The sequence below is a fragment of the Lithobates pipiens genome, unplaced genomic scaffold, assembly GCF_037356315.1.
Source record: "Lithobates pipiens isolate NorthernLeopardFrog02 unplaced genomic scaffold, aLitPip1_a1.2 Scaffold_22, whole genome shotgun sequence".
NCBI classification, from domain to species: domain Eukaryota; kingdom Metazoa; phylum Chordata; class Amphibia; order Anura; family Ranidae; genus Lithobates; species Lithobates pipiens.
In genome coordinates, this window is record NW_027507784.1 from 27,324,229 (window position 1) to 27,349,345 (window position 25,117).

Consider the following 25,117-nt stretch of genomic DNA (forward strand, 5'->3'; position numbering starts at 1 on the left):
CTAATAAAAAAATGAAAAGTGGGGCGTACAAAATGATTCGGCCCCCTTGCGTTAATACTTTGTAGAGCCACCTTTTGCTGTGATTACACCTGCAAGTCGCTTGGGGTATGTCTCTATCAGTTTTGCACATCGAGAGACTGAAATTCTTGCCCATTCTTCCTTACAAAACAGCTCAAGCTCAGTGAGGTTGGATGGAGAGCGTTTGTGAACAGCAGTTTTCAGCTCTTTCCACAGATTCTCGATTGGATTCAGGTCTGGACTTTGACTTGGCCATTCTAACATCTGGATACGTTTATTTGTGAACCATTCCTTTGTAGATTTTGCTGTATGTTTGGGATCATTGTCTTGTTGGAAGATAAATCTCTGTCCCAGTTTCAGCTCTTTTGCAGACTCCAACAGGTTTTCATCCAGAATGGTCCTGTATTTGGCTGCATCCATCTTCCCCTCAATTTTAACCATCTTCCCTGTCCCTGCTGAAGAAAAGCAGGCCCAAACCATGATGCTGCCACCACCATGTTTGACAGTGGGGATGGTGTGTTGAGGGTGATGAGCTGTGTTTGTGTGTACGCCAAACATATCGTTTTGCATTGTGGGCAAAAAGTTTGATTTTGGTTTCATCTGACCAGAGCACCTTCTTCCACATGTTTGGTGTGTCTCCCAGGTGGCTTGTGGCAAACTTTAGACGAGACTTTTTATGGATATCTTTGAGAAATGGCTTTCTTCTTGCCACTCTTCCATAAAGGGCAGATTTGTGCAGTGTACGACTGATTGTTGTCCTATGGACAGACTCTCCCACCTCAGCTGTAGTTCTCTGCAGTTCATCCAGAGTGATCATGGGCCTCTTGGCTGCATCTCTGATCAGTCTTCTCCTTGTCTGAGCTGAAAGTTTAGAGGGACGGCCAGGTCTTGGTAGATTTGCAGTGGTCTGATACTCCTTCCATTTCAAAATGATCGCTTGCACAGTGCTCCTTGGGATGTTTAAAGCTTGGGAAATCTTTTTGTATCCAAATCCGGATTTAAACTTCTCCACAACAGTATTACAGACCTGACTGGTGTGTTCCTTGGTCTTCATGATGCTCTCTGCGCTTTCAACAGAACCCTGAGACTATCACAGAGCAGGTGCATTTATACAGAGACTTGATTACACACAGGTGGATTCTATCTATCACCATCAGTCATTTAGGACAACATTGGATCATTCAGAGATCCTCGCTGATCTTCTGGAGTGAGTTTGCTGCACTGAAAGTAAAGGGGCCGAATAATTTTGCACGCACCACTTTTCAGTTTTTTATTTGCTAAAAAAGTTTAAAATATCCAATAGATTTTGTTCCACTTCACAATTGTGTCCCACTTGTTGGTGATTCTTCACAAAAAATTAAAATTTTATACCTTTATGTTTGAAGCCTGAAATGTGGCAAAAGGTTGAAAAGTTCAAGGGGGCCGAATACTTTCGCAAGGCACTGTATATGGATGGGCAAGAGCCCATGTGGATTAGCATGCTAAATTTAGAGGTAAATATATGTTTATTGTATACAATAAAAATATAAGAACATTCAATGTCAATCCTCATATCCAATGCCACATTTGCACAGCACATCAAATGTAGGTAGGGTACATTACATACTGGGATACAAAAACAATAAAGGTGTAAATTTGAGTTACATAGAAATGTGCGCATGGAAACCAAAAAATTGGGATCCAGGATATGAGGTCGGTGTATACTAGTATTGTAGATAAGAAAGAGCAGGCAATCAGAAGTCCCAAAGTGATCGGGGAGGAGGAGAAGAGAGAGAGAGGAGAGCTTGAGCGAACCTGATAGGGATGGGTATGATTAAAAGACTCATCAGTCTGTGGGTGGGAGCAACTGTTTTAGGAAATCCGATGTGAAAAGTCTATCTAGAGAAGCCATAGAACTTTGAATTTATTAAAAGTATCATTATTCAGAGCTTATTGACAGTAGAAACCCACAAGGACAAGGGGGGAGTAGTGGTTGTTTTCCAGAATCAACTGTCTAGCTGTTGATAAAAAGAAGCTCAGTAAATTGTGTTTCTGGGATGCTACAGTGCCTGGGAGCGTAGACAAAAGAGCCATTTCTGGGGTAGGAGTCAGTATTTTATCATAAATAGACTCCTGTATGGAGAAAACCTTAGAACAAAGAGGTTGAATGCTCACTTCCGCCAGATGTGGAGGTAGCTCCCCTCCTCACATCCACACCACCAGCAGGTCGGGGAGACTGATGGGAACATTTTGTGTAAGGAGTGGGGGTCCCTGTTCCATCGGGAGATGAGTTTAAAGTATTTCTCTAGTATATAGCACGAGATGGAGGATGTATGTGTGAAGTGGAAAGATTTTTTGCCAACCAGCCATTGTGAGTTCCCTCCCGAATTCCGTGTACCACCTGCTGGTGTAAGGTGGGAGTTGGTCATGTAGTAGTGCCTGTAATCGTTTATAAATGGTGGAGAGTAGATGTCTGGGTGTCTCTGAAAGAGAGATCAGTTGTTTGTATCATGTGAAAGGTCTGTGTGTCTGAGAAGAAGAAAATAGGTCTGAACAAAAGGACGACAAGCGAAGCGCAGTTAGGCAGTTACCTTGGCCGTCAGGGACAATCAGAGCACTTGACCTGGGATGTATGAAAGATCCAGCTACTGGCCATGCAGAGGGTGTGAACTGACCCACCCTAGAGGAACCCATCCCTTGAGGTAGCAGGGTTGTCAAATAATGGGGTGAGTGGGGAGGGGTCAGTGATTAGTATGGAGGACATCCCTTTCTTATGCCATAAGTGCAGAGCAGCTAAGAGAGGGAGAGGACAGACCTAGTGGCTCCTGGCTATGGCTCTAGAGAAGAGCCCTGAGATCTGACGTGGATAAGTCTTGTTCAACCATAGGGGATGCCTTAGTAAAGAGGCAGGGAAACCATTCTAGTGTTCGAGCCAGGATTGCTGCCTTGTGGTAGAGCTCACAATTGGGTAAACCAACGCCTCCTTGATGTTTTGAATAAGTAATTAACATATGGCGGATGCGGGATAAGCCCTGATGCCATACAAAGTGAATGGATATAAAACGTTTAGGGGCAGTAATTGGGACCGTTTGAAATAAGTAAAAGTAGTTTAGGGAGAGTATCCATTTTGAGCGTATTTATGCGACCGAACCAGGGTAAGGAGGACGAGACCCAGGAATCTAGATCTTTCCTAATACGGACCAGTAAGGGGACATCATTTAGGGAATAGAGATCTGCTAGATTAGAAAGGATCGTTATTCCCAAAAAAGAAATACCCTTGGTACCCCATTGGAAGGAGAAATTGGATCGCACTTGGGCAAGAGTGGCTGGGGGTAAGGATACGTTGAGGGCTTCCATTTTAGACATGTTCAATTTGCTGTATTCTCCAAACCTATGAAGTTCCTGCATTAATGAGGGCAGGGATGTGTGTGGATGTTGGACATATACCAAAAGGTCGTCTGAATAAAGTGAGAGTTTATGATGCAGGGAAGGTGTCTGGATGCTTAAAAAAATAATTGTGTCAAATGGCCCTAGCTAAATGTTCTGTGACTAAAACAAAGAGTAAAGGGGATAGGGACAGCCCTGTCTAGTGCCATTAGATATAGCAAACGGTGTTGAGGAGACACAATTAGCTAGAACAGATGCTGAAGGCTGTGAGTATAGTGACATAGCTTTAGTGACAAAGGCATTTCCTAGACCATCTGCTCTAAGGAGAGACACAGGAACTTCCAGTTAAGGTTAAAGGCCTTCTCTGCATCAAAGGAGAGAAGGCATGCTTTTAAGTTGTGCCGTTGTATGCAAGAGATGAGGTGAACGATTTTAGTGGTGTTATCCGTGCCTCTCGCCCGGGGGCAAAGGCCACTTGGTCCTTATTTATAACTGCAGGTAAAAGCAGGGATAATCGGTTGGCCAACACTTTTGCAAGTAATTTGACGTCCAAATGAAGGAGATAGATTGAGCGATAGCGGAGATGTTAGCAGATAGCATATGCGTAGAGGGTAAGTGGGAATCGTCTATGGAATCAAATGCCGCCGACAGGATTGGGGCGAGAAAATGGGCAAATTTTTGATAAAATCTAGGTGAAAACCCATCTGGGCCAGGACATTTCTCAGGGTTCAAACCTTTGTTGGTGCCTAGAAACTCTGAGTCAGATAGAGGTTTGTCTAGCTCTGAAGCCTCTTTGACGTCCACTTACGGTAAGGCAGTCTCTGGGATATATCCCTCCATAGTGGAGGATGGGGAACCCACCGTGTGAGCTTTAGGTGGAAGTGGCAAGTTATATAATTGGGAATAATATTTATGGAAAGCAGATGAAATCCCCTGGGGATTACAGATCCGCTGCTGGTCTGGACTGTGTATGAAGTGAACTGGGCAGCGAAGCCGGCGATGGTGAAGGGCTCTCACTAGATGTTGGCTGCATTTGTTGGCCAGGGAGTTGGGGTAGTTACGTGCCTTATCCCTCACTATAGCAAAAATGGGAATCTATCATCTGGAGTAGGTCACACTGAACGTTGGACAGGTCCACAAAGACCATCGGATCCAGGGCTTGCTTGTGAGTCATCTCCAGGGTAGCTATGGTAGAAAGGAGGCGGGTAATGTCAGCAGTCCTCATCTACTTTAACCGTGAACCATGTTGTATGAAGATCCCATTAAGTAGACACCTCAGGGCTTCCCACTTCACCAGGGGGCTAGTGTCATCAGATCTGTGGTCCATAACAAAGTCACGGATGGCCTGTTTAATTGCTGCTATGCATGGTGTGTCTTTTAATAAGTTGTCAATAAGACGTCAAGAGAACTGCCTGCGATCTCTGGGTATATGCGGTAGGTGTAGGTGAACAGGAGCACGATCCAACCATAGGATGTTACCTAGGGATGTTGCGACTGGGAGATCTAATAGGGATTGGGAGACTAATAGGGATTAGGAGAAATAGATGTATGGGCCACCGGGTAATGACTGGAGTCTCTCTAAAAAAAGAGTATTGAACACACCAGACATCTATTAATTGTGCGAAGTGTAATGATGACTTGATGTGTGTGAGACTGGAGTGAGGGATAGAAGACTTACCTGAGGAGGCATCCACGGATGGGGAGAGAGCAAAAATGAAGTCACCGCTAAGGATGAAACAGGGACCACCAAAAGAGATCGGTCTATCTAAGACAGCGGATAAGAAGGTCCCCTGGTCTTGGTTAGGTCCCCTGGTCTTGGTTAGGTCCATACACATTGGCCACTGTATTATATAGAAGAGTTAGACTTAAGCTTAAGAAAATAAAACCTACCAGAGGCATCAATAATTGAGTCTAATGCCCCGTACACACAATAGAATTTTCTGACAGAAAATGGTCTATGGGAGCTTGTTGTCGGAAATACCGACCATGTGTAGGGTCCATTGGACATTTTCCATCGGAATTTCCAACACACAAAATTAGAGATCTGGATCAACAAAATCCGTTGTCGTAAATTCCGATCGTGTGTACACAATTCAATCGCACAAAGTTTCACGCATGCTCGGAATCAAGCAGAAAAGCCTCACTGGCTATTGAACTTAATTTTTCTCTACTCGTTGTACATGTTGTACGTCACCGCGTTCTTGACGGTCGGAATTTCGGACAAGATTTGTGTCACCATGTGTATGCAAGACCAGTTTGAGCCAACATCCATCAGAAAAAAATATGAATTTTGTTGTTGGAAAATCCTATCGTGTGTACAGGGCATAAGACCTCCGAAGTGAAAGTTTTGTGGAATGCCATGGAGACCCCTTTCGATTTGGATTGCGGGTTTGTGCTGTGGAACCACTTTTGGAAGTATTGGTTGTTGAGTGCAGGTATATCCGCACCTTTAAAATGTGTCTCTTGCAGATGCAATATTTTAGATTGAGCTTGATGGAAGTGATAAAATATTTGGCTCCGCTTCTCTGGAGTATTAAACGCCCTGCAGTTAAAAGATGCCAATGTAATATTTTCACAGGGCAACATATCTATGGTAAGGTAGGAGAAAGGTGTAAGTCCGACTATTGTGGAGATTCACAGGGTCAAAGTCTTCATAAGGCCGCGTACACACGGGCGTATTGTCCGCCCAACTAAGTACGTCAGACAGTCTGACAGACTGTCCGTCGTACTTTTGAATGAACGGACTTGACCACACACGATGAACGAACAGTCCGCCGAAAACTTGCGCGATGACGTATACAGCACGTACGACGGGACTAGAAATTCGACGTCCAATACACTGCAATGCAACCTTCGGCCGTGTAAATCCTTTCTGAGCATGCGCCATACTTAGTCCGTCCAACTTGCCTACTCACGAGCGGACTGTCCGCTGAAACCAAGTTTCGACGGACAAACTTACGGAAATTCCGAAAGACTTAGTCCGCCAGACTGTCCGCTGAAACAGTCCGCTGAAGCCCACACACGAGCGGATTGTCCGCTGAACTGTGTTTCAGTGGACTAAGTTGGCCGGACAATCCGCCCGTGTGTACGCGGCCTTAGGTTCGCTCAAGAAAAAGTGGGGGGGGGGGTAAAGCAAGAGGGAAAGGGAGAAAAGCGGAGGGAGAGGGGAGAAAACGACAAGCAAGTAACGGGGTTAGTATCCTTCTCCAGTTCAGAAAGGAGAGAAGGAGCAATACGTGGAGAGAAGAAAACCAGCAATCACATAAAAATGACAGGCCACTAGGTGGGAGTAAATAACCATAAAATAGTTAGTAACAAAGTGTCTGTTACCCCTTTTTAAAAAAAAAAAAACTGCTAGCTGCTCTATTAGAGGCTGACATACAACACTGTAAATCCTTTCTGAAAACGAGCAGTGTAAATAGCTATTTAGAGCTGTCTTCATGCCGGTCACGTGACTCGTGGTCGCTTTTCAGCTCCGAGACATTGCTTCTGCGGGAGGAGCCGAGCGGCCACATGAATTTCCCCAGCCGACGTTCCCTCCCCGCAGAAGTCTCGGAGCTGTAAAGTGGCCGCGAGTCACGTGGCCGGCCTGAAGTCAGCTCTAATTGGCCATTTACACTGCTCGTTTTTAGAAAGGATTTACACAGTGTTGTATGTCAGCCTCTAATAGAGAGGCTGGCAGTGACAATTTTAGATTTAGAATTTTCAATAATAGCGGCGGGGTGGAGGGGGTAAGGGGGGAGATAGGAGAGCAGAGCAAGGCAGCGTATGACCGAGGGACGCACTTTGACCATGGTGATCAGGGCTGGTTATCGTGGTCAGTTTAGAGAGGGCATACAGGAAGTGGCAGATTCAGTTTTTTTTTTACAGTTTAGAGGGGGGCAGATTACACAGCATAAGCACTGTGTTGTTTAATCTGCTTTAAAGGACCGGGATCTGTATTTTTCTTTTTTGGGTTAACAAACACTTTAGGGGATAAAACTGTCTAAATAAAGTATAATCCATGCACTATAAGGCCTAGAGGGGGAAAGCACACGGAGCGTCTCCCGGGGGCTCCCAGGGAGTAAATCAGGATCTGAACACGTGAAGCAAGAGATGAATATCTATAATGCAAAAGAAAGGGGTGGGGGGGTGCAAGATGCCAGTGGCTTAAATAAAAGTGCAAACATGTATATTGCTATAACTGAAATAGGTGGGGAAAAAGGGTAACCAAATACAATCTGGAATTGAACTTCCTCTGAACCTCTGAAATCAGCATCACTTACTACAGACCTCTGAACTCTGCATCACATACTACTGAACCAGACCCCTGGATTCTGTATTATTTACTACTGACCTCTGTACTCTGCCTCACTTGCTACTGACCTCTAAATTCTCTGCCACTTATTACTGACCTCTGAACTCTGCATTGCTTACTACAGACCCTTGAACTCTTCCTCACTTATTACTGACCCCTTACATCTGCATCATATACTACTGACCCTTGAACTCTGCATCACTACTGACCCCTAAACTCAGCTTCACTTATTATAGGCGGCAGTAGTATGTGATGCTGAGTGCTGGAGTCAGTAGTAAGTAGACATGTGCATTCGTTTTCGTCCGAATGCATTTTCGTCCAAATTTCGGGTATTTTCATTATCATTTTAACAAACGATAATGAACGTGAGGAATCCAAAAATCGAAAAATCCGACATAAACAAATGCTTTATTTTCGTTTTCGTTGCGACAACGGTTTGATATAGATAGGAGATTCAACAATGACACTGACAATAGCGATCTGTGTCCATCGAACCTGTGGTCGAAAGTGCCTAACATTAGCTCTATTAGTCCAAGATTATTCTACATAGAGAGAAAAGATTCAACATAGAGAGAAAAGATTCGACATAGACAGAAAATATTCGACATAGAGAGAAAAGATTCGTCATAGAGAGAAAAGATTCGACATAGAGAGAAAAGATTCGACATTATAGAAACAATAGCAAAAAAGGTTGAATGTGCCTAACCTAACTATATTAGTCCAAGATTATTCGACATAGAGAGAAAAGATTTGACATAGAGAGAAAAGATTTGACATAGAGAGAAAAGATTCGACATGAAGATTCAACGAAGTAGTCGCAGCGAGTGGACTTTTATGGTCAAATGCTCCGCCCATAGGCTATAGAAGAATTCTAATGTTGGTTGACTAGTAATAATAATTAATACATATAATTATTACTAGTGTCATACAACATTATAATTCTACTATAGCTTGTGGGCGGAACATTCGACAAATTTTGGGAGTAACTAAATACATTTATTTTTCGGACGAAAACTAAATTCCAAAATGAAATATTTCAGTGTGCACATGTCTAGTAGTAAGTGAGTAAGTGATGCAGATTTAAGGGGTCAGTAGTAAGTTAGGAAGAGTTCAATGGTTAGTAGTAGGTTCAGAGGTCAGGAATAAGCAATGCAGAGTAGTCTCTGTCTCACAGTATAGGTAAACAGCCCTCCCCTGCAGAGCTCGTCTCTGTTTTCTCTGTCCATGGATGTAACATGTTCCTTTCTTCGGTTCTGGCTGTATTCCTCCTCTTCCAGGATCCAGTGGGTGGGGCTAATCTCTTGCAGCCATTCACAACTTTGCTATGGAGTATCACAACCCCCACACCACCATCATTTCCCGCAAAACACCAAGTTCCGCCCCCTTCCCCTGTCTATATAAACACAGCTGCAGATGAGACACAGTAGGGACATGAAGAGGGCCAGCACTTGATGTGAGAGCCATGACTTTGCAGAGGACAGCGCCAAAGAGAAGGTGAATATTGCAGCAAGATTTGTGTTTTTTACAAGATGACCAATACACTTTCTATTTTTATCAGATTGGTGGAGTTGGGCTCAGTTGCTTCTTATGTAAATGTTACATTAGAATCACTGGGTCCCTGCGCTTACCTTCCATAGTGCACATTAGGCCTCATGCACGCAGACGCTTCGCAGCTCTTTTGTGCTGAGACATAAAACCATGGAGCTTTCTGGTGCCCAGGGAGTTGCACATGCCACGTACAGTCACCAAGTGAATGGCTGTACACAGAAATTGTAACCTTAGCACACAGGAGCTGCTAAGCATCCATGTACAGGAAGCCTTGTAGTGATAGAACATTCATTAACCACTTTAATACCAGGCACTTACACCCCCTTCCTGCCCAGGCCAATTTTCAGCTTTCAGAGCTGTTGCTGTTTAAATGACAATTGCGCGGTCATGCTACACTGTACCCAAACAGAAAGTTTATAATTGTTTTCCCACAAATAGAGCTTTCTTTTGGTGGTATTTGATCACCTGCGGTTTTTATTTTTTGCTAAACAAAAAAACACAGAAAAAAAAAAAAAAAAAGAAATAGTTTTACTTCTTTTGTTTCTGTTATAAAATTTTGTAAATAAGTATGTTTTCTCCTTCGCTGATGGGCACTAATAAGGCGGCACTGATGGGCACTGATAAGGTGGCACAAATGAGGTGGCACTGATGGGCACTGGTAGGCGGCACTGATGGGTGGCACTGATATGCAGCACTGATGGGCACTCATGGGTGGTAATTGGGCATTGATAGGTGACACTGATAGGCACTGAAAGGCTGCACTGATGGGTTCTTATTAGTGGCACTGATAGGTGGCACTGCTGGGCACTGATGGGCCCAGATAGGTGGCACTGCTGTTATCCAGAGGGATGTCATATGACGCCCAGTCAGGATAACTGAACTGCCACCCGTCTATCATTCTGCTATAGGTCGAGCAGGAAGTGGTTAAAGTGATTGTAAACTAAAACCCCCCAAAAAATAAATAATGACATCTCTATACTTACCTGCTCAGTGCAACAGAGCAGCCCCGATCTTTTTGGGTCCCCCACCAGCTCTCCTCGCCCCTCCTCTTTGTCTAGTTCCCATAGGGGCACTTGTGCGTGCTCGCTCCTGAGCCCTGCTGCTACAACCATTGACACAGATAGTGGAACTTGACCTGCTCTCTTGTCACTGGCTTTGGTTGACAGCACTGGGAGCCAATGGCAAAGCCAGTGAGACTCGGAAGTGAGGGTCCAGAAGAGCTGCAGACATGCACAGCTATGAATCAAATGAGGGCTCGGGTAAGTAAAAGGAGTTGAGGGGCCAAAACAGATGCCCAAACATTTTTTACCTTATTGCAAGGAATGCAAAAGGACTTTATGGCAGTCTGGGGGGTTTATTTGAGGGAACTATGTTTGTATTTATATTTTTTCAAACAAGTAAAAATAAAAAAAATAGAACCCAAGATGTCCTAATAGCCAAACACTCTACACTAGGACATTGGTACTTCCTTGCTTCCATGTCTTCCATGACTGGCCTATCCATGTAAGGTCCCTTTAACAATGAAAATGAATGCAGAATGGCCAAAATTGAGGAAGAGGCGGAAGCAGAACTGAACCCCTGTAGGTGGTGAACTAGTCTGATGAATGAAGTAAGTCCCTTTACATATGGAAGAGGCTTGAGATGAGATACTATGAGTGAGTGACTTGTAGCTTGTGATGGTTTGGGTTATGGAACCCTCTCACCCGGTCTGTAGTCTTAGAAAAGTGAAGGAAGGTCTCTCATTTGGGGGGGCCCCCTTGTTCTCTCAGTCTCTCTGTGGTAGAGGCGATGTTGATACCATAATCTGACTCTCTGAAGGGCCACTCTACTGCTTCTCAGAGATGCCAGCCATCTGCAGTCCCTCTTTCTGGCTCTCTGATATGACCCAACCAGGCCTGGGTCCTCCGAGTCCCTCACTGTCATCTCACACATGTCCCCACCCTCTCACATTTGCATTCCTTCCTTCCCTGAAAGTTCCAGGGCTTTTGATTATATAGGCTCCCTTTTTTGCAAGCTCTTCTGGAAAATGTAGTCTGCATTCAACTTGTCTAGGTACAGAAGTCCTGTTGTCAGCACACAAGTTCAGCAATGCTTTGCTTAGCTATATTGAAGTCTATAATAACTGGCCTGCAGAACACTGCCATCTTGTGGTTAATAAACATCTTGCAATCAGTAACAGTGCAGTGTGTTACAATACACAAGGTATATTTACAGGCCCTTATGGAGCCCTAAAAGCTGCAAGAATATACTATATTCATTTTAGTAGAAGGAAAGGAAATGCATCCTGAGAAGGTGGACTTGTCTTGCTGGGTACTTGAACTAACACGGCTTTACATAAGAAAGAAAATAAAAATGTTGTGTTTCCTTAATACTGAACAGATTTGTTGGAGAAATCACTGAATTAATAAAGGTGAAGACTAACGACAATGAGGATGAGGAGGGTGAATTTTCCAGCCATTTCCCCATCTTTATCTGGGCAGTGAGGGACTTTCATTTGGCATTAGAAATTGATGGAAAACGGGTTTCAGAAGACCAATACATGGAGAATGCTTTAAAGCTTAAACATCGTAAGTATGGGGGGTAATTCATGAAACTGTTCTTGTATATTTAATCATTATATAACTGAATTATTGTATAGGTGGTATTCTATGACCCAGTTGTACCTGTGCAGCTTCTATGCCGAGATTCTCATTCGAGGTTTGCTCAGAAGTTTCTTCTTTTAAAGATTCCATTAGAGACCACAGGACCTAAAATGCCAACTATAGGAATTTATGGAAACCACGTCAACCCATTCACACTGTTTGTTACATTAAAGTGGTTGTAAACCCTTCCATATACCCAGTGAAGTCACTGACTACAGGTGAAAAACAGAGATGAAACCAATCCTCCTATATACGTTGTACATGTTTATCTTCAGTCTTCTCTTCTCTACAGCCCTTCAAAGTGTAGAATTTATTAACCTTATTTAAACTGTTGAAAAAAGGGGACTGAAGTTACACTCTTTAGAGCTCAGTGAGGAGAGTTATGAGAGCTGATTGTAGGGAAGAGACACACCCCCTTAACACAGCAACAGAACTGAGGCTGTCAATAAGCTGGAGCTCCCTCCCCTGTCACCATTTTTCTCTTGGTGTCAGAAAAACATGTCAGAAGTGACTCGTGCAGATAGCAGACTAAGGAAACAGCAGACAGAAAAGTGCTCTGGAATGAGACGAGTACACACTATAGAGGAATATGCTTTGTTCATATTTCATGTATGAGATTTACAACCCGTACCACTATAATGAAATGTTGTGTCACTGGGTAAGGTGTGCTACATTAATTCATTTTGAATAGGCTGGCTGCACACATTGAATGCATAATGAAAAATGTATATGGCCCATTCATTTTATCATAAAGCGCAGCATGTATGTTGTGGGTTGCAGCAGCACGGGTATGATGTGGTGCCATTAAAAATGAATAGCACCACAATGCACCACCCACAGCAAGGTAATGCAAGGCGAAAATTTAAATGGGGATTTTGGGGGGGGGGGGGTCAGCCCCTATACTACTACACTCTAAGCCCTTGTACACACGGTCGGAGATTCTGTCGGAATGTGTCCGATCGGAGCGTTTTGTCGGATATTCCGACTGTGTGTGGTCTGCATCGGACTGTTTCTGAATATCTGTCTATCTGTCTGAATATATCTGTACAGAATATCTGTCGGACCAACTTTTCCAACTCGCCGGAAATATTTTCCGACAAAATGCTCCGATCGGACATACTCCGATCATGTGTAGAGAATTCCGATCGGACAAAGTGCCACGCATGCTCAGATCAAATTCCTACACCAAAGCTATTGGCTACTAGCCTGAACGTAGTCCCGTCGTAACGAAATAACGCCATCACGTCGGATTTTCTGACAACTTTGTCCGACCGTGTGTATGCAACAGTTTTGGACAAAATCCGATGGATTTGGTTGTTGGAATCTCTGACCGTGTGTACAAGGGCTAATGCTGTGTACACACGATCGTAATTCCGGACAGAAAAAGACAGATGAGAGCTTTTCATTGAAAAATGCGACCGTGTGTACGCTCCATCAGAATTTAGCTGTCCGAATTTCCGCCAGCCAAAAATTGATAGCATGTTCTCAATTTTCCAGACGGAAATACTTTCTATCGGTAATTCCGATTGTGTGTATGCAATTCCGACACGCAAAAAATCACGCATGCTCAGATTCAACTACGAGACGGAAGCTATTGGCTACTGGCTATTGAACTTCCTTTTTCTAGTCCCGTTGTACGTGTTGTATGTCACCGCATTATAAATAAATCGGAATTTGATGTGACCGTGTGTAGGCAAGACAGTTTGAGCCGAAATTCCTTTGCGGGACCATCAGAGCTTTTTCCGACGAGAATTCTGATCGTGTGTACGCGGCATAAATGTAAAAATACATGATTACCCACTTGCCGACTGCCTAGAAAAATGTGTTGTTACTTTGATGTTTAATACCGGGGCAATGAGTTCAAGCTAGATGCCATAACCCCAGTAGATGCGGGTCTTTCTCATAAAAGTGGTCCAAGTAGTGGATTCCCCACTGGGTCACTTTTAGAAGTGTGTTCAAATGCCAATTTACCAATATAACTGGAAACCCAAATAACCATCTTCTCTATGCCTCTTATTCCATTCACAAAAGCTGTAAGAACAACGAGGGATGAGTCGTATAACAGGCCCAGGGAATGTATCCGGATCTATTTTGAAAGGCGGAAATGCTTTTTGTTTCCTTTTCCGACTATCAATGAGGAACATCTGCAGAAACTGGAGGAAGTAGATGATGATGAGCTCAGTGACAACTTTGTGGCTCAGAGCAAGAAGTTCTGTGATTACATTTTCCAGAATGCCGAGGTTAAGGGTTTGAAGGAGGTGCTGGCTCTAACAGGATCACGTAAGTACATTCAATGTTGTATAGCTGGTTCAAGAGAATTACAGACCTAAGGCAAATATAAAATGTGGCATCTAAGGAGCACCTAGATCAGGGATATGCAATTAGCATACAAAATAAAAACACGTCACTTCCTCTTTTGAAATCCCGCGAGAACTCGCGGCAGGCCTCTGCAATGACTCCTGGGAACAATGACACAGTGCGGCACACAGGAAATGACGGAATACCCGCAAAATACCCGCCCATATCCACAGTGGACACACACAGGAAGCAGAGATGAACATGAGAAAAACACAGATACACTAGAAGAAAAAAAGTTCAGTTTATAGCTGAATACATTTCTGTAATGTGATTGAGCAAAAGTTGTAAAATAGGGTGGACCTCCGCTTTAAAACCAGGTTTTTTTGGGGGGCTTTTTACTGCCTGTGTCCCTTTGTGTGCTGGAGGGGTGGGTGTAATTTCCATACACTTCTTGTTACATAGACATACAGTAAAAAGAAGTAAGAGGAAATCTCTCACCAAATAGAGAATTCATCTCCCCAGTGGAGATACAGACGGCAATAAAAACTTGGCAGAAGTTCTTATGCCGCGTACACACGATCAAAATTTCGCCCAGCAAAAGATTGATGAGAGCTTTTCATCGGAAAATGCGACCGTGTGTATGCTCCATTGGAGTTTTGCTGGCGGAATTGTTTTCAATTTTTCAGACGGACAAAGTTTCTATCGGAAATTCCTTTCGCGTGTATGCAATTTCGACAGGCAAAATTCTGACGCATGCTTGGAAACAATTCGACGCATGCTCGGAAGAATTAAACTTCCTTTTTATAGTGCTGTCTTACATGTTGTACGCCGTCGCGTTATTGACTGTCGGAAATTTGGTGCGACCGTGTATATGCAAGACAGGTTGAGCTGAATTCCGTCGAAAAAAACTTCGGACCTAATTCCGCCTGCAAAACTGGTCGTGGGTACGCGGCATTCGATTTCCCAACTCCATGCATTCATCCAAAACTAAAAAAATAGAATGTTTTGAGTAGACGTACAGTTTAAATTGAGATATATCTTCTCATCTGAAGGAAACAATCTCAACCAATGTCATAGAACACATTGGTTGCTGATGCAATGGAATGTGGCATGATGAGCACAGAAATATGGGAAAAAAAGAGGCCATCTCCAAACTTGTGGAAAATAGGCATGTTATTGGATATCGGGCTCAAGGACTTCACTTAGACAGACACTATTGTAACACCCAAAATATGTCTTATGTTTCTTTTTCTCTGTGTGTCGTTAGGTCCATTAGGCCAGCTGTGGAGTCAGGGTCATGTAAGCAGGGGAATATATTTGTTACCTTTTTTTTTTTTACTTTCATTGACTTCCCTCTAAATGGGGATAATCTACTCAATAATGGGTCAAACTAAACTTTTGAAAGTATTAGTAAACCCACTTTTTCATATTGTACCTACAGGTAAGCCTGTAAGATGGCTTACCTGTAGGTACAATGAACATCTCCTAAACTTGCACTGTTTAGGAGATATTGACACTGAATGCAACTGGTGATGTCACCGGGCATGCGCTATGAAGGTCCGGCATACCGTGCCGGACTTTTAGAGCTAGTGCCATATATGAGGGCTCCTGCGCGCACCCGTGGGAGTGGCGTTATCGCGGCCCCGCAGAAGGAAGACCGTGTGAAGATGGAAGCCCTGCCAGCGGTGACAGGGTGCTGCTGGAGGGCTTGATTTTAAAGGTAAGTCTTGCATAATGTTCTAACACATTATGCATTTGTCTTACAGGGGAAAGTGTTTTTTTCTTTTTTTTTGCAGCAGTTTACTATGGCTTTAAACTAAATGCCCAATTCCCAATCCCAATACTAAACTTCCTCAGATTGTAGTGTCTGCCACACCCTCTGAGGAAGTCCTGCTCTGGGACAAAATGTGTTAGAAAGATATAAGACTGTGTAAGTGCTTCCAGCCTAAAGTAGAACTATAGGCAAAACTTTTTTTTTATTATTTTGGATAGAGATATAACCCCTGTAAGGTTTATTTTTGCCATCTGTGTCCCATTGGGGAGATTTCCCTTAAAGAGGGATTTCACTGGAAAAAAAAAATATTAAAAGCCAGCAGCTATAAATACTACAGCTGCTGACTTTTAATAAATGGACACTCACCTGTCCCAGGGTCCAGCGATGTTGGCAGCCGAGACCGATCAATCGCTCGGCTGCAGCCGCCACCATTCTAGGTGAGGGAATCAGGAAGTGAAGCGGCATAGACTCCCGTGGGAGTCTATGCCTGGAAATGGGTGCAAATACCTGTCTTAGAATGTGAAGGGGGTGGAAGGGGCTGGCTTAGGCTCTTAGCATATTGCTGAAAGGCCGAGCCAGGTGCCAGTCCAAACTTTTTGGGTGGATACCAACCATATGGTCGGGATTTTTCCAGAGCCTAGACCAGCTGAGCTATAGCAGCCAACAGCAGGCTTTAGCCCACTGTTGACTGAAAACGAGTCACAGGAGTGCAGAATAAACTGCACTATTGTGATCCATAGGAGATAAGGAAATCTCTTAGGACCCCCCGCCCCGGTCACCAAAACTAGTGTCCCCATTGGAAGATTTCCCTTCTATTACTCTTGTGGGGACAACCCAAAATGTAGGATTTTCTTTTACTTTCACTGCTAATGGTAAACAAGACCAATAGAGAGAATGAATCTCTCTAATAGGGGCACAGACAGCAATTAGCTGTGGCAGTCGGTGCTCCATTTTTTTAGGGGGGCAGCAAACAAATCACCCCCACCCCCGTTTGGTCAGTCTGTCAGTCGATCCATCCATCCCCCTTTTTTGGTCAGTCTGTTCGTCAGTCAAAATTCCGCCCATCACTGGGTCGATTGGCAAACCACCCACCACCCCCCATCACTCACCTGTCCTCCCACCAGCCCCGCACTTACCCCCATCTAGGTCAGGGGGAAGCTTCAGCAGCTTCCCCCTGCACTTCCTCCTCGGCAGCTTTCCCCTGCATCTCTTCTTTGGTGGCCATACGGGCGCTTCTCCTCTCAGCCAATCGAGTCTAAAGACCCACTTCCTGATTACCTGGGAGGAGAAGCAGTAAGACAATATTAGTTCGCTATTGTCACACAATTGGGTGGGCTCAGGGCACAGTGCTCTGCGCCCCCATCCCATGCTTTTTCGAAACCAATTAGAGCCTCATTGAAATCCATGCGTCCTGCACCCTGTATGTAGATTAGGGGACGTGCACATGGATTAGGGAGGCGGTGCCACTAATGTAGCAGCCACCACTATTCTACTCTCTATCCAACACTAAGTAAAAGTTTTGCTTTAAAGGGGTTGTAAAGGTTCATTTCATTTTTTTGTAAATAACAAACATGTCATACTTACCTTCTCTGTGCAAAGGTCTTTCCAGAGCCTAGACCAGCTTAGATACAGCAGCCAACAGCATGCTTTTGCCCACTGTTGACTGAAAACAAGTCACAAGTAGGGATCAGCCAAACACCCCCCGGTTCGGTTCACACCAGAACTTTCGAACGGACCGCAAATTCGTGCGAACTTTAGAACCCCATTGAAGTCTATGGGACTCGAACGTTCAAAATAAAAAGTGCTAATTTTAATGGCTAATATGCAAGATATTGTCCTAAAAAGGGTTTGGGGACCTGGCTCCTGCCCCAGGGGACATGGGTCAATGGCTAAAATGTTTTTAAAACTGGCCAGTTTTTCGGGAGCACTGATTTTAATGACGATTGAAGTGAAAAAAAAGTGAAATATTCCTTTAAATATCGTGCCTGGGGGTGTCTATAGTATGCCTGTGAAGTGCCACGCGTTTCCTGTTTTTAGAACAGTCCCTGCACAAAATGACATTTAACGGAAAAAAAGTCATTTAAAACCGCTTACGGTTTTAATGTAATATCTGGTTCCGCCAATATGGATGAAAATCATTGAGAAAAATGGCCTGGGTAGCCCCCCCTGCCCATTACCAGCCCCTTTGGGTCTTGTATGGATATTAAGGGAAACCCTGTACCCATATTAAAAAAAGGCAAGACGTGGGGCACCCAGGCCCTATATACTCAGAACAGCAGTATACAGGCGGTGCAAACAAGACAGGGACTGTGTAGATTTGTTGTGTTAAGTAGAATCTGTTTGAACTGGTACATTTTTAAAGTGTAGCTCCAGTCAAAGAATCTATTTTTAAGCTTTTTGGAAAACATAGGGAAGGGTTATCACCCCTGTATAATTTTTTTTGCCGTAAGTCTTTTGTCATATCACTTCCTGTTGTCTCCTTCCGTTTGCAAGTAGGAGATGTTTGTAAGTTGGATGTTTGAAAGTAGGGGCCTGCCATATATGCTCTGCAGAAATGGCGAAACAAGTTGTTGGTGTTGCCACAACATTGTAACATTGTAAGCCCTCAAAGTGATGCTGGAGCGCCCTGCTGTGAACGATTATATCAAGAAATTGTAACTACATGCCATTGTTGAACAGTGGTAGAAAAATTGGGCCTTTGGTGGTTGTGGTGGTGGTGCTGGAGCCACAACATTATAAGTCCTCACAGTTACTCTCGGTGGGCACAGGAACGGGCCCTGCTGTGAAATATTATATCAAGAATTGTAATTACATGCCCCTGTTAAACTGTGGCTGAAAAATTGGGCCTTAGGCACTGCAATCTCTCCCATATACTCTAGTTGTAGTGCAGGAATGACCCCTGCTGCAAAGTATTGCATCAAAAATTGTAATTACATGCCCCTGTTAAACAGGGGCTGAAAAATTGGGCCTTAAGCACTGGTGCTGGTGCCACGACACTGCAACCTCTCCCATATACTCTAGTTGTAGTGCAGGAATGAGCCCTGCTGCAAAGCATTGCATTAAAAATTGTAATTAAACGCCCCTGTTAAACATGGGTTGAAAAATTGGGCTGGTAGCATCACCCAGAACCAAAAATGTTCTTTCAAGATATCAGTGGAGGAGGAAGAGGATAGACAGACAACATAACAGGACAGTCACTCAGCATCAGCATAGGCAGTCTTGAAGGGATGTGATATTTCAAAAAAAAATATTCGGTTACATCAGCTTCAGGTGCTTGGTAGCTGTTTGAGATCCAAGACTGATTCATCTTTATGAAGGTCAGTCAATCAACCGAGTCAGTGGACAGGCGCACCCTGTGATCGGTAACAAAGCCACCAGCAGCACTGAAGGTGTTCCGAAAGAACGCTGGATGCAGGACAGGCCAGTAGCTCAATTGCATACTGTACAAGCTCTGGCCAGTGATTCATCCTCAAGACCCAGTAAGTCAGAGGATTTTCAGTGGGAAAGGTGTCCAAGTCTGACCTTGTATAGGTATTCCTGCACAATGTAAATCAGATGCTGGCGATGGTTGCGGGAACCGATCATACCTTGGGGCTGCGGACTAAAAAATTGTCTGAATGCATCGGCCAGATGGCCACCTTCTCCACTGCTCGTTCTGACCGATGCCTCAGCAACACGTTGTCCAGAACCAGGAGTTTGTAACTTCCCAGTCTCTGGGAATGCGTTGCACAGACCTTTCTACAAGGCCTCCCGGAGATGTCTCATCCTCTGCTCCCTCTGCAATGGCAAGATACGGTCAGCAACCTTACCCTTTTACCATGAATCAAGGAGAGTGGCCAGCCAGTAATGGTCCTTCTCCTTGATCCGAAGAATACGAGGATCCTTCCGCAGGCTTTGCAGGATCAGGAAGGCCATGCAGCGTAGGTTAGCTGAGGCATTCGGTCCGGAGTCCTCTGGGTCACTAAGGACAACATGATGCGCAGCTACCTCCTCCCAGCCACGTACAAGTCCACGGGTTTCTTGGAACTGTAAATCATCCCTACAAGACTGCTGCTGCTGCTGATGCTGAGTGCCAGCCTCCACCTCCATGCTGGCACAATCATCCTCCTCCTCCTCCTCCTCGTCCTCTTCCTGTGTGATGGGTGGGACAGCAGGAACACTGTCTGGATAAAGGGGGCCTTGAGAGGCAAGGAAGTCCTCCTCTTCCTGCCTCTGTTCGGCCTCAAGTGCCCTGTCCATTATTCCACGCAGTGTATGCTCCAAGAGGTAAACTAGAGGTACAGTGTCACTGTCACTGCTCACCATCCTTGTGGCCTCCTCAAACAGTGACAGGACAGTGCATGGATCCCTGATCATGCCCCACTGGCGTGGTGAGAAAAAACGGAGCTCCCATGGCTTGTCCTGGTGCCGTAGTCACACAGGTACTCATTGATGGCCTTCTGCTGCGTGTGCAGTTGCTGCAGCATGGCCAACGCTGAGTTCCACCTGGCGGGCATGTCACATATAAGGCGGTTCTTGGGCAGATTCAACTCCTTTTGGAGCTCAGCCAGCCGAGCACAGGCATTAAATGATCGGTGGAAATGCACACAGACTTTCCTGGCCTGCTTCAGGACATCCTGTAAACCCGGGTACCTGCCCAAGAACTGCTGCACCACCAGGTTAAGGACGTGAGCCACACAGGGCACATGGGTCAGTTGTCCCTGACGGAGGGTGGAGAGGAGGTTGGTGCCATTGTTGCAAACCACCAATCCTGGCTTAAACTGGCGTGGCGTCAACCACCTCTCGGCCTGCCCCTGCAGAGCTGACAAAATATCTGCCCCAGTGTGGCTCCTGTCCCCCAAACAAACCAGCGCAAGCATGGCATGGCATCGTTTTGCCTGCGTACTTGCGTAGCCCCTTGAACGACTACAGAGCATCGCTGGTTCCGAGGACAGAGCACTGGAAGAGGCCATGGAGAAGGAAGAAGAGGAGGGGATGGAGGAGAGAGGTTTCTCACAACCAGTAGTAGCATTTTGGAGGCGTGGTGGCGGAACAACCTCCAACACTATTGTACCTTGTCCTGCATCCTTCCCAGCTGCCAGAAGAGTGACCCAATGGGTCGTAAAAGACAGGTAACATCCCTGTCCATGCCTGCTGGGGGGCCGAGTCTACCAACTGAAAAGGTAGCAGTTGAAGTGCTAGCAATTTAGCCAAGCTAGCATTCAACCGCTGGGCATGTGGATGGCTGGGAGTGAACTTCTTTCTACGGTTCAGCAGCTGGGGCAGGGAAATTTGCCTGCTACAATCGGACATGGGTGTACTGTTAGCAGAGTGCACGCAAGCACTTGGCTGTGACACACCTAATTCTACACCTTCATTCCTCTCAGCGCGTGATGGGGAGCAAGGAGAGGTCCGCTTTGTTCTTTGGTGTGGATCTTTGAGGTACGCTTGCCAACGAGCTGCATGGCAGGTCAACATATGTCTGGTCAAGCATGTGGTGCCCAAGCGGCTGATGTTTTGGTCACGCGAGATACGCTTGAGACATATGTTGCCAATAGCAGTGGTGCGATCTGATGCACTTGTCTCAAAAAAGGCCCACACCAAAGAACTTTTAGAATAACACGCAGAGGCAGCACCCTGCACAGGCGGAGCTCTGCGGTGTGATTCAGTTGGTGTGCTTCCCCTAAGCTGGCCCTCGGAGGGCATCCTGCCTCGTTGGAGATGTGCCTCCTCCTCTCTCCTACCAGGCACCCACGTGGAGTCAGTGCCCTCATCATCCCCTACCTCTTTATCGCTGGAGCAAACCTGGCAGTATGCTGCAGCTTGTGGAACATGCTAGATTGCTGTCCTTCTTGAGCGTCCCCTCTCTCTGTGCTCACAGTACTGCCTTCCTCTAGCTGAGTATCATCATCAGAGCCTACAAAACACTGGGCATCCTCCTGGAGCATGTACCCAACACTGTGCTCAAAGAGTTCAGGGGACTCAGGAGGACGTGGTGGGTCTAGGGAAGGAGTCACTGATGATGACATTGAGAGGAGGGAAGATGATGCGTTGGCAGCTGCTTTGCTAGTACCCTGAGCTTGGGTGAGAGAGGATGAGGAGGATAAAGAGGGCTTGGTCATCCACTCTACCAAGTTTTCGGCATGATGCCGCTCAACACGTCCAGCTGCCGAAAATAAGGACAAGCGTGTCCCATGACCACATGCTAATGATGATGCACCGCGTCCACGACCAGCACTGTTGTTTCTAGACACAGAGCCTGCTTGCCCTCTTTTATCGGCTTGTGCCTGTCTGCCTCTCCTTGTTGGCCTTCCAGACATGGTAATGGCCTGAAGGGAGATGGGAAAACCAGCAATTGGGTAGTGTATATTGTGCTGGAGGCACACAACACCCACTAACTCCTGCAGATGCCTTTATTATAAAAAAACAGGAATTAAAGGGTAGATACCGGTGTATACTTTGCTGTGCTGGAGGCACACAGCACCAACCAACTCCTGCAGATGGCAGATGGCTCAATTAGAGAAGAGCAAAATAGGTGGATAAAGATGTATACTGCGCTCAGGGCACACAGACAACACCCAGAAACTCCTGCAGATGGCTGATAGCTCAATTACAGAAGAGCAATATAGCTATATAGGTGGATAATGGTGTATACTTCACTCAGGTCACACAGACAACACCCAGAAACTCCTGCAGATGGCTGATAGCTCAATTACAGAAGAGCAATAATGCTAAATAGGTGGATAACGGACGGTGTATACTGCGTTGAAGGTACACAGAGAACACCCACTAACTCCTGCAGATGCCAACACACTACACAAGGCCGCCGCGCTGGCGGCCTTATATAGTGTGGGGCGTGTACTACACAGCCTGAGCTATGATTGGCCACAGGCATCCTGCTTGTGGCCAATCATGGCTCTCCTCGCTGCCGGCGCTGTGATTGGCCAAGCATGCGGGGTCACAGTGCATGCTTGGCCAATCATGAGCCAGCAATGCACTGCGATGGCGCAGTGCATTGTGGGCCATGACCGCCACATGAATTTGGTGCGAACGGCCCACAGAGTTCTGGCTTCGCCAAACAGGCAAACAGCCAGTGTTCGAGTCAAACATGCGTTCGACTCGAACACCAAGCTCATCCCTAGTCACAGGGGTGTAGAATAAACTGCACTCTTGTGATCCATAGGAGATGTACAGTCAAAATAGCTTTGGCCATACTTCTCCTTTAAGGAAATTTCTTGGGCCCCCCCCCCACGTAGGTCACCAGAACTAGTGTCCCCATTGGAAGATTTCCCTTCTATTACTCTTCTGGGGAGTGGCCCCGATCCTCCTCTTCTGGGGTCACTCCATGGCGCTCCTGGCTCCTCCTCTTCTCGAGTATCCCCACGGAGGGGGGCACTCATGCGGGCGCTCTCCCCTGTGTCCTGCTGCTGCGTCCATTGACACAGACAGCAGGACTCGGCCCCAGCCCCTGGCTCCTGGGTCATTGGATTTGACTGATAGCAGCGGGGGCCAATGGCTCCCGCTGCTATCAATCTATCTAATGATGACCCGAGACAGCAGCTGGAGCTAGTGTGCTCGCCCCTGGTGATGAAAATACTGGGTTCAGGTAAGTAAAAGGGGAGGGGGAGTCTGCATCACAGGAGGTTTTTCACCTTAATGCATAGAATGCATTAAGTTAAAAAACCTTGAGGGTTTACAACCCCTTTAACTCCTGGCCTATAGTAATTTTTTAGTAAATGGAAAAGTATCTATTAACTGTGCTATACAGTACTATATCAGTTGCCTTTGTTGTAAACTGCTATTTGTCATCCTTTTGAGCTAGATCACTTGGTAAATAATGTAGTGAGGGGAAGAGAGATGCCGCTCTAGGAAGGGTGTCTGGAAATGTAGCTCTCCACAGAGTAGGAACAGCAGGTGCTGGCTAAGCATATAGGTAATTGGATAAAATCTAATGCCTTTATTAAAAAAAGGAGGTAATAATCCAAAAAGTACAAGCCACAGCAAACAACGGATCACTGGAGCTGACGCGTTTCACACTTTCAAAAGTGCTTATTCATAGCTCAAAATGCTCGAAGATATGAATAAGCACTTTTGAAAGTGTGAAACGTGTCAGCTCCTATGATCTGTTGTTTGCTGTGGCTTATACATTTCGGATTATTACCTCCTTTTTTTTTAATAAAGGCATTTGATTTTGAGTGCGGCTGTCCAGAATCTTCCCTTCATGTAGTGACCTACAAAAATTCTTCATGATGAAACCATTCTCTATCACAATGGCACAGTATTTGTTGTGGCAGTAATTATCTAGTAACTTTTTGAATGATGTACTTTGCCAACAAAAGTCAGCACCTGTGATAGATTATTATATATCAGCCCCGATGAAAGATTGTTTCTGCATCATGATTTTGCATAGAATTGATACACGTTATACTGAGACTCATTATCATCCAGAGACAAAGAAGCCAATTCTGCTCATGTATTTTCTAATGTCTTCAGAACTGGGTGATCTGGCCAAAATTTACACTGAAGCTATAAGCTCTTCTAATGTCGCCTGCATGGAGGATGCCGTGGTTTCTTTGGCTGATAAAGAGAACAAAGTGGCCGTCCAGGAGGCGGGACGGCTCTATGAGGACATGATGAAGGAAGTTGCGCTGCCCACTGAAACGCTTGACAACTTCCTTGGGAAAAGTCAAAAGTGTGAAGCTGAAGCTCGGGCATTGTTTCTGAGAAAGTCCTTCAAGGATAAAGATCAGAAGTTTCTTATACTGCTTATGGTAAGGTTGTTTTTTTTTTCCCCAAATAAAAACATAAAATAATAAATTAATTGAGGTCCTCCCTAAATAAAAGCCACATTTTGTGACATGCTGTTGGGGAAGACTACAAAGGTGAAAAGTTATTTAGTCTAAACTTTGCACATCTCAAAAACAAAGGCATTACATGGTGGTAAGGCCACACTGATACAGGATGATTTCCAACAATGGCATTTATTTATAAAGAAGTGGCATGACCAGTGGCGTGACCATACCATGGCATTACTGCTGCTTTAAAAAAAAAATGTCTACATATTTTCAAAGTCCAAAAATGTCCTACAAAGGTGCTTAGTGCTCCATCAGCTTCAGAACTCCAAATCAGCCAGAGCTCCAATCACATGATATGTCAAAGTCACATGACCAGCTCTTCTCCACTCATCAAGTTTTC

At 45.1% G+C, this 25,117-nt stretch overlaps 1 protein-coding gene across 1 annotated transcript in view; it reads left to right on the forward strand.

Annotated features, from left to right (window-relative positions):
• LOC143925637 (guanylate-binding protein 1-like) overlaps nt 1-25,117 on the forward strand; it is a 73,169-nt gene that overhangs the window by 30,637 nt on the left and 17,415 nt on the right. Inside the window, exons 7-9 of the mRNA XM_077450103.1 lie at nt 11,609-11,796; nt 13,903-14,151; nt 24,416-24,693. Of these exons, the coding sequence (XP_077306229.1) occupies nt 11,609-11,796; nt 13,903-14,151; nt 24,416-24,693 (715 nt within the window). The remainder of the gene's footprint in view (nt 1-11,608; nt 11,797-13,902; nt 14,152-24,415; nt 24,694-25,117) is intronic.